This window comes from Leuciscus leuciscus (genome assembly GCF_965113295.1).
Source record: "Leuciscus leuciscus genome assembly, chromosome: 11".
Lineage (NCBI taxonomy): Eukaryota > Metazoa > Chordata > Actinopteri > Cypriniformes > Leuciscidae > Leuciscus > Leuciscus leuciscus.
Window position 1 is genome coordinate 21,750,479 of NC_138735.1, and position 10,694 is coordinate 21,761,172.

The 10,694-nt window shown below is 39.0% G+C and overlaps 1 protein-coding gene across 1 annotated transcript; it reads right to left on the reverse strand.

Annotated features, from left to right (window-relative positions):
- Positions 1-3,385: 3,385 nt before the first annotated feature.
- Positions 3,386-10,694, reverse strand: arxa (aristaless related homeobox a). Its single transcript, XM_082183638.1, has 5 exons — positions 10,156-10,694; positions 8,962-9,511; positions 7,215-7,260; positions 5,401-5,726; positions 3,386-4,612 (listed from the first exon to the last, which is right to left on the reverse strand). Exons 1-5 carry the CDS (start codon positions 10,337-10,339, stop codon positions 4,357-4,359), a joined length of 1,362 nt encoding a protein of 453 aa, XP_082039764.1. The 5' UTR covers positions 10,340-10,694; the 3' UTR covers positions 3,386-4,356.

A 10,694-nucleotide genomic window follows, 5' to 3' on the forward strand; every position in this document is an offset into this window, starting at 1 on the left:
TCACATTTCCCTTTTTTCCATCTCTTTGATTATTTTATTTCACTATGCTGCAGGGAGTGATGACATTTACACATTTGAAGAGGGCCAGTTAACTTCTCCAAATGGAAGGCTTCATTTTCAAGACCTGGAGAATGGCAAGCCAAGAGTGTGTGAAAGCGAGATTAGTCCACTTAAATCGAGTCGGTTTTAAGAATGTGGTGCTTCACTCGCTCATTCCATGTGTTTATAATGACAGTTAGACGATGTCTTAAACCATTTCATCAGATGTCAATTTCCATAAATGCCATGCTTGAAAAAATCGCCTTAAACGGCTGCGACTAATGGCACCGACCTTGGAGAGTGCAGCAACACTTAAGAGCTACTTTCTGTCCCCAGCATGACAGACAGCATTGTAGGTCTTTGCTGCCAATGTATTAAACATATATAGGCCTATATATACATTTAGCTTAATGTGTGAGCCAAGCTTGGAATTATACTTAACAGATGCAGGTAGTTCCTGAACGTTATGTCGCACTTTTACAAGATTAAGTCATCATATGAATCTGGGGCTTTCAACAGGACATTCCTTTAACCGTAAACGTGCTTTTGTCGTGCCCGCGGAGGCTGTTTTCAAACTGGGCCACTCAATGCAGACGAGGCTTTGCATTAATTTACCCCACTAAGCTAATAAGAATGATTCGTTTTTGTTATGCTAAGCTTTATTGCCTGTCTTTTTGACCAGAATGGTGGTGTTGAGCAAAGCGGTGGACAAGGTTCTCTTTGATGAGGGAATTAGTGCCCTATTCTTTCTCTATTATTCATGGCATCGCGGAATATGTAAGTACCCGTGGGTGTCAAAAGGAAAGCCGGCCCTATTGCAAAGTGCTCCTCTTGTTTCTCTGAATAGCAGGCTATGAGATGATAAACCGCTTAATACACTGGACTAATTGGATGAGGGTAAAAGAGACGAAGGAATTAAGGCAAACCAAAAGGGGACAGGGTTCCAGTGGCCCGCCATTCAGCCCTTTTCACCGTGATTTCTTACTCTACTGCTCCAATAGGAAACGAGAGGCTCATCAAAGCGCCTTTAGTGCTTTCACCTACCCCCGGTGTCTCGAGCTGTCGGGATGGAAAAGCGTGATTATTCGCTGGTTGTTGAAGCGCAGCCCAGTGAGCTAAAATCAAGGGAATGCATGTGGAATTTTACCATGCATTTATGAACTGTCAGTGTATACTTAATTTGAAATGCTGTAGTTTGTACTGTATATTGGTGGGTCTTTCCACACACTCAAAAAAATGCTTTTGTGTTCCTTTTTAACAAGTAAACTATGACTTAAAAAGTTACCATTTTTAACACACACAAAAATCCAGCTTTTTTTCTCCATCAGGATGCTTTTTGCCCAGTCTCCAGTTGTTTCTCCAACTTCTTGTTTAGCTAATATGGACAATTTATTTTTTGTGGGCAAATTATTTATTCTCTTTTTTTTTGTGGACATTTTATTAAAGAGACTTAAGATTGTGTCAACCCTGTTACCATCATAAGGGTTATTAAAATGCTGCACAATTCCATTAACTAAAAAAATATGCCATAATGAACTTTGAAAAGACAAGAGTTTGTCAGTACAACACAGTCTTAAATATGGAACCCTATACATTATTAAACTGGATATTTGTAGAAATATCAAAATTATCATTTTTCTTATAAAATCATTGTCTACAATTATTAACCCTGTTACTTTTTTGAAGTTTTAGATGTATCCCATTCCCAACGTATATATATATATATATATATATATATAATCAAATATTTTCAATTAACACATAAAGCCTTTTTGTTGTGGCTTTGAATTTTGCTTTTTGAAAATGAAATTGCATCTATTTACTGGAGTTATCTTTTTTAATTTATTTTTTATAGTGGTTCCCAAACAGGTGTTTTGGCACTCTAGAGTGTACTTTGTGGTCAGAACATTGGCAATGAATCATCTACACACTCTCCACAAAAAGAGAGGCACATTTAGTCTCCACAAAGTCTGTTTCTTCATTCATGCATTGTAAGAAAAGAGTTAAAGAGAAAGTCGGCCTAAGCACTTCAGGTCAGTGCCTCTACAATTGTGGCGAGCATTCCCTAGATATTACGAGCAAATTGGTTTGCGATTCATTAATAATGTTGACAATGAGATTAAGGCATTCTAGAAAATCTCATAAAAATCCCAACATAAGTGGGCTGCACGCTCCAGTGGTCCCTTCTACAAATAGAGGGGGGTTAAAAAAAAGAAAAAGTCTATGCACCTCGCTTGGAGGTATAGCACTGGAGAGAAAATTGGTTTCCTTTGCTTAATGCTCCTTTGAACATATTCTCGCATGCCAACATGTTTAATACGGACTTGCTGCAAGAGGGGGGTCCTTGACGCGCGATGTTTAGAACAATTTGTTGGGCGTTATAGGAGCACTGATCCCCTCACGCCTCCCAACCCGTCTTCATTTCGGTCGTTTCCATCTTCACTGATCCTGCTTGTTTGTGGCGTCATAATGAAACGGATTAGCGTGGGTAAAACAAGGAAAGGAGAAATCTTTTCAGCGGCGCGCGCGATAAAGGAGAAAATTAATCCTTGAGGTAATTTCACGCGATTTGGTTCGACACCATGGACGGGTCAAATGGGCGAAAATGACTTCGTTTGAATGGAGCGCATTGATTGCCGTAATGGCATCGTTTCGCGCGTGAGATCCAACGGAGAGGGATTTGGGGAATTAAATAAGGAATTCGAAAGAAAGACTTTTTGATAAACTGCTTGTTACTTCATTAATGAGAAAGGGACTTAACTGTGTTGGGCATTTACAGATGTTGCGTCCAATTTAGCGCCTCTACAAGTTGTAAGGCCTAGGCTACAACGGATGAGATGGCGGAATAATTACAAGGCGCTTTTTGTCAAGCTTTGGATAATAGAGCCGTCATGAATATCATCATCCGACTAAATAAAAATAAATAGGCCTACGTTATGTATTATGGACATAAATTATCCTCAATCATTTATAGCAAACTGAAACAAACAAAAAGGCTGTTTCCACAACATAAATGTTTACTTTAGCCTACTGTATGATTGCAGTTAGCCATGCACAGCATTACACTGAAACTAATTGATTCATGTTTTAAAGTGACCGCGTAAACTGTTTTCTCTTATTAGCGACTCCGGACTCCCACTGAATAATAGCCTAGGCTATTACTTCTAGAAATTCAACAAATCATACGGTTTTACTCTTAAGGTTGTGAACCTATGATTTGTTGAAATAATGTAGCGTCTATTCAAGCATTTAAAAAATATTAACAGATGCCATTGATATTTTTTTGTGATCAACACTTTTAATTTTTACCAAGATAATGCCTATTATATTAAATTCAAATGATCAGTTATAAATAATACAGAAGGGTTTATGTTTCACCAGTTTATTTTATTCCGACTTGACTGGTCCCTGCGCGCGACAGGGAAAACTCTCACTGAATAGCAAAACTTCCCGGTCTGGATTTCAAGCTCTCTACCGGTCAGACATAAATAATCATCTAAAAATCTAAAATTTGAATCAAACGAACAGAGGATGAATCTACGTGAAACCATTCCTACAGCACTACACGGAGAGCATATTCTCAAAACATCTTTTGATATAAACTATTTTTTTTCTTGTCATTTTGCCCCTTCCCATTTTCATTCATTTTAAAACAGAGCTATATATACAGGATACCCTTAACAGATCAGTAAACAGGCTAAAGTTTAGATTTTCACATTGTTCATCCTTAAAACAAACAGCATTTCTTTTTCATTATTTTTTTCCTCCTAAATATATTTAACATAAGAGTTGAAAACAGAAAGTAAAGCTTAGGATTCATTCTCAGAAATTTGATTTGCTTTGTCAATACTGAGGTCAAACTTGAATGGATATGGTTCAGGATGGGTAGCAGGTAATGGCAGTTCCCTTTGGCATATTGACCCATCTCTGCTTCAGCACTGAGAGAAGACTGGGAAGAAATGAGAGTTCTCTGTGTATTGCAGTGTAGTTCTTCTCTGTGTGGGTGTAAATGTGTCTTTTGCCACATTTGCTCCTGACCCAAAAGACTGGATTGATTTAATGACTTTACCAAGCACAGCTTCCCTAACTGACCCTCTGAGGTGCCTACATTACACTCAGAATCTTTATGTTCAGGGTTTTGAAACATGTTTGATGCACTGTGTAAAATTTAGTGATGATGTCCAGTGGGCGGCTCTGTGATTTGGCGATGACTCCAGAGTCGGATGGGTCTCCGGTGTGCTAGTGCTATATGGATTTGGTCGTGCTTTTTGTTGAGATGGTTTCTTTAATATTTTGTTTTGTTTTTAAGGAGAAGGATCAGCATACTTCCTTCCCTGCAGTGCCGGACGGCAGGATGTTCAGTTGGGTCAACTGGGCCGAATGTTCCTTTGCTTTGAGACGCAGTGCTGCGATGCTGGATGCCCTGCGGTCGGCGGCCATAGATGATGAGGAAGAAGGTGGGTCTGGCAGGGTTGCCGGTGGCTGCACGGGACCCTCCACTGGCGGTGCAGCTTGGCGCAAGAGAGCGGCGGCCGTGGAAGCACTGGTCAGAGGACCCATACTCGAGAAGAGTCTAAAGAGAAGAGAGCCAGTTCCTGTGATACAATGTACTACACTCATAAACATGCTCACACCAATGATTATACAACAACATTTTAAGCAAGGGTACAAAATAAGAGCCATATGCATTTTTAGATGTGATTATTATTGCTATATATATATATATATACACACACACAGTTCTTTATTGGCATATTCTTCCATGAAGAACCTTTAGCATCCATGGAAACTTTCCATTGCTCAAAAGCTTCTTTCTTAAAGGGATAGTTCACCCAAAAATGAAAATTCTGTCATCATTTACTCACCCTCAAGTTGTTCCAAACCTATATACATTTCTTTCTTCTCCTTAACACAAAATAAGTTATTTTGAAGAATGTTAGTAACCAAACAGTTGATGGGTCCCATTGACTTCCATAGTATTTTTTCCCCATACTATGGAAGTCAATTGGGCCCATACAAACATCCTTCAAAATATCTTCTTTTGTGTTCAGCAGAAGAAAGAAATGTATACAGGTTTGGAAGAACTTGAGGGTGAGTACATTATGACAGAATGACTGACTGATTTTCATTTTTGGGTGAACTATCCCTTTAAAAGTTGTTTAGATTATTCAAATGTTTTTCACACAAAAAAAAAAAAAAAAAAGTTTTAGAACTGTTCACTGAAAGATTCTTTGGGGAAGACCCAAAATGGTTCTTCAAGGACATCGCAGTTCTATGACAAGCCCCCTTATGGAACTTTTTTTTTTTAAGAGTGTAGTATAACAACTTAGATGACTTATTGTGATTGCGAATGGTCTTTACCTGCCAAAAGTGGGTCCAATAAAGGCTGGATGCCTGAACATCGCTGTGCCCAGGAAGGTTCCTAGGCCGAGGGGTGTGGCAGGAGGGAGGCCGGAGCTGTTTGGGGGCGGGGCCAGGCCTGGGAATGCAGCAGCAGCAGCGGCTGCGGCAGTCCATGCTGACTCCAGGGCAGGGTGAGGGTGAGGTGGGAAAGGTCCTCCTTCTAGGTAGTGACTCAGGGGGTGAGCGGCTGCCAGCGGCCCAGGAAAGGGCAACCCCGAGGGGTGAGCCTGGACTCCTGCCTTTTCACGTTTCCTCCACTTTGCCCTTCGGTTTTGAAACCAAACCTGAGATTTGGGACAGAAGCCTTATTAAGTCTTTATTCAAACTTTACTGTTGACTGCTGGTGTACAGATGAATGTAGCTAATTTGACAATGCTACTAAATTTGAAATCAGAAACCTGCTTAAATAGTTGGCCTTCAGAAGTTGAAAATTGTCCCTTCACGTTTCAGATCCAGAGCCATTAATATTCCACCTGACAGCCTGCATGGTCATTTAAGCATGAGCTTGTCGCTCTTGTTCATGTGCAATATTTGGTTCGCTTTAATGAGGTGACAAATAGGCTGGAAGTCAAGGGTAATTACATGGCCCTAAACTTACGGTCTGTTACCCTAACTTTGCTAATTAAAATCTGGATCGGGCAGAGCAAAAAACAGGGTGGAGCGTGGTAATAAAGAGCCGTGTTAACAAAAGCTGTCGGAACGGCATCCAATAACAATTAATGCACTTTAAATTAAATTCCTCCAAATGTAAGTTGCTTCCAAAAGGCCTGTTTAACTTTCCCACGATCCACCTCCTATCCTGCTAAACCCCACCAGGTTGTGCCACAAGAACATGACCTGCAGGCAGAGGGACTTCATAATGAAGGAAAGTGTCAACAGACGAACCAACAGGGACCTTGGCCCCTCACACATGCTCCAAACCGTTTCGCATTATGTGGCCCCTGGGGCATTTATTAGCTTTATCACCTCATGATCGAGCCTGTTAAGTGATTTGTTCTCCCACATCTCCAAATTGACATCTGTTGTTTTACACAGCCAATAACCCTGGTAGCTTCCTCATGTTTGCACTGTCTCTTTGGTTATGAGAGTTGGGCTTGAACATGCGAGCCACGCTTTGAATAGAGAAAGGAGGGGTGGCAAACACCCTTAATAGTCTCTCACTCGTTCCAAGTGCAAAGCATCGGATCAATGCCGGTCTATTGCAATCACAAAATGGGAAATCAAATAGCATTATCCCCCCTACCCCTCCCTCTCCCCCGCGCCGGCGATGAGAATTCAAACACCATTTTCTCCCTGGAATAGCAGTGTTTGCTCTCTCGCTAAGTGCGCTTTTATGAATCAGGGGCGTCTGTGTAATTGCCGCTAAAATGTTCGCTCTATTGTGTATAATAACTTTCGATAACAGGAAAGACCTTGCCATGACGTACAGGGTCATTTAACCAAGTTTACGATTGTCATTTTAAAATGAAATTAAAAATAGACCATTAGGTATATTGTCTTAACGCCTATAAGCAAATTGCAAGAATTCGCAGGCTCACATCATGTAGTTAATCTTTACCTTTAAAATGCCGAGAAGTTGTCATATTATAAGCTCGGTAATTTCTCTCAGTTCGCTGCAATTTAAATCATTTTAACGTCTGAATGAAGTTAAGGTTCTCAGCTGTTTTATAGCCTACAGTACACGTTGATATTATTGTGCATTTAAATTCAATCTATTTTCGTTTTATTTTGTGCTATAAAAAAAAAAGAAATAAATAAAAGTAAGCACTCACTTGCACGCGCGCTTCTGTCAGATCCAGCCTCATCGCGAGCTCCTCTCTGGAACAGAAAATATAGATCATCAAAATGTGATTTTTTCACCCCCACAAACACCGTAAGAAAACAGATTTTACCTAAATTGTCAGAAACCTATGAAAGCAATTTGGGGCTGATGAGAATCGAACGGAAAACGTGTACGTTTTTCATAATGGGTTGTTTCGTTGGGCAAAGCTGACTGTAACAACATAATGATGGAAATAATGGCATCTAGACTATTATATGACAATTGCGCATTTACTGAAAATATACCTGGCTAAATTTATGACAATTATCAACCACGTCAATATAAACATCGATATTTCATGATCAACAACGAACATTTTGGTTAAAGAACAACGGTCCTCGGGTAAATTTGTCATTAGGCAGACTGATGTTTTTCTTTTATATTTAATAGACTTAAGTTGTGTGGCATATTGATTATTTTTCTTTCATGCAACGTGACTACAAATAACGAATAAATGTGCGGCAGTATTTTCAAAATTCAAAAACAAAATTCTTATCAATGTTCAGTTTTCATCAACTATTATTTTCATTATCAATAAAGAACATCAATTGTAGGCTACAGCAATATTTTATAATAAAAATATTGTAACTCAAAAATTGTATAGCCTATGCATAACTTTAGAACATTAGTTAATATCAGTTAATAGGCCTGCATCACATTCGTATTAAAATTAGGCTTATTTTTATTATGGTATTTTATTTTAAAGCATAACATTTTTAAATGTTAATTAGCTAATATTTCAGTTTGTCTTGTCGGTATTTTGTGGCTCACTTCTCTAATGCTGTTCCACAATTACATGAATAAGCAATGAAAATCAAAATGGGCCTTAACCCCCTTACAACAGTCACAGTTAAACTTCGTAATTAAAATATATTTACACATTTGAGTGTGAAGTGGCTGCTGCTGGCCTATGCTCTGTTAAGGCCCATATTAACTAACTGACCCATAGAGAATAATGTGAGTAACAGTCGTATAAGAATAAATTGTACAGGACATAAACGAGTACACATTTCAGTTATTATTGCTCTCATATATTGTACAGAATTGCACGCCGATTGTGTTGCCGATTTAACGTTAGGCTACTAACCGGTATAATATTATTTTAACAAAGCGAAATATATTTAAATCATTTTCAGAATACAAAGAATAGGCTACATTTAGGCTACCTTTTAAACGGAATATATATATCCACAACACAAGCGTTTCCCACACGTTTTGGTTCATGAATCCACACTTTTTTTAATTTATCAATGTTTAGCCTACATCATTGAATGTTTTCTGAAAAATATATATATATATATTTTGGGCTTTGTATTTTTTACATTTATAGGACCTATTTTCAAAATGTTCAAAATATAATTTAAATATTTACCTTAAATGTTTAGTAGGCCTATGTTGTATTGAATTAAAAAAAATTAAATAAAGTATGGATTAGTGATGTTTCTTTCGATATAATAATAATAAATAAATTAAAAATAAATACAGATGAAACTATAGCCTATAAATGTTTATATATATATATATATATATATATATATATATATATATATATATATATATAAAGTCTAACGCATAGTCTACGCATAGAATTCATATTCAGTGAATATTACTATTTTTCTGCCATCGTTGTTGTCAAAAATCTATTAACCATAAACTCCGTCTAAACATCATCTTGCTGAATAACGTGTGCGGTTTACCTGGTGAACACATCAGGGTAGTGTGTTTTTTGGAAGGCCCTCTCCAGTTCCTCCAGCTGATAGCTGGTGAAGGTAGTCCTGTATCTTCTCTGCTTTCGTTTAAGCATCCCTTCCTCCGAGTCGCTGCCGGCCGATAGACACACACTGTCCTCTCCATCTTTTACATCCCCATCGTTGTGCATGCTCTCTTCATCCTTCGGAGACAGACTGGCATCTCCGCACGCCTCCTCTTTGACAACATCCTCTTCAAACTTCAGAGTGCTGAGCTCCACCAGTTCCTGGGCCGTGTGCTCGGGACTCTGGCCTTCATCACTCTGGCTGAAGGGTGCGTTCTCCCTGTACGACTTGCTACGGCTGATGCTAACTTGTGGCGCTTGGTTGATTTTGAGACTCTCACATGCTTGGTCCAGCAGTCTCTCCCTCTCACCCTTCTCTAGGTGCTCGTGAAACCCCCTCCCGGAGTCCAGGTACTTCCCCCCAGGGCCGTATAGCCGGCGCAGCTTGGGCGGCAGGTGCATGTCCGAGTCAAACGAGTTCTCTTTAGAAGTGACTAGAAAAATAAAACAATATCATATTTTTAAATGCTCAAAACAGTATAAATTAAGAAAGCATTATTTACGCACATTCCCATGTTCAGCTTGTGGGGGTATACATATTATAAATATTATAGAAATGTAAGGTTTTTGATACTATTTTGCTGCATACGTTTTTTTATTTTTTTATTTTTTATTATTATATAGGCTACAATAAAAAGTTATTTTATAGTTTCTTCAGTAGGCTACCCTACTGTACAGTGATGGTGTTACTATCAGATGGTATTTTGGTATATACCATGGTACTGAGATTGCATGGTCAAAAACATGTTTTACTTCTTGTTTAGCAAAAGTATCCATTAAGAAGCCCTAAGGACTCGTTTTCATAGGAACTTAAAAAGATTCTCCAATTGCGTAAACTCCCTTTAAAACCTTTATTTTAACGAATGAAGCATTTCAAGACTCATTTTTTGAATTTATTCTTTAATTAGAGAGGTTCTTAAAACTTTCAGGACTCTATTTTCACACCCAGAGGCGCTCCGAGGTGTTGCTTCTGACCAGGACACTATTTCTGTACACATTTCTACAAATATGAATGCTCCTGACTGTGACAAAGCGTAAAACAGCACGACAGAAGTAGAAATAACGTTAAAGGGCTTACCTTCGGTTGACTGGTCGTGGTCCTGTCTGACGGGTGCTGGCAAACTTTGCGCTCCCAGTTGTCTGACTTTACACGGGCTTCTTCTGCCCAGTATACTGTCTATGCAGTAGGAGGAAAGCACGGTGGGCGACTTGCTTTTACATTCGCTTCGGTCGCGGCTATCGTCGTCGTACTGACTACTCATGTTTGTATCGTCCAAGGTTGTGCTCGAGTGGGAGACTGTTACTCTCTCTCACACACACTGTATCTGAAACGTCTCTCTTGCCTATCCCACCCTGGCCGCTAATGCTATATGCACTGATCCGCAGTAGCTCCGCTCTCCATTCTGTTGCATTGACGTGTAACGCAAATCTGATTGGCTCCCAAGGGAACAAGGGGGATCTTTATATATTTTTCTATTAAAGTTAAACAGTATGAACTCGGCGAATGTTGTGATGGATTACAGAAGTTACTGGATAAGCACCTCCACATTTAGACTGAAATTAGATTAATATAAAATAATAAATATAACGTTGGAGATAGGCTAAATTCTGAGGTTT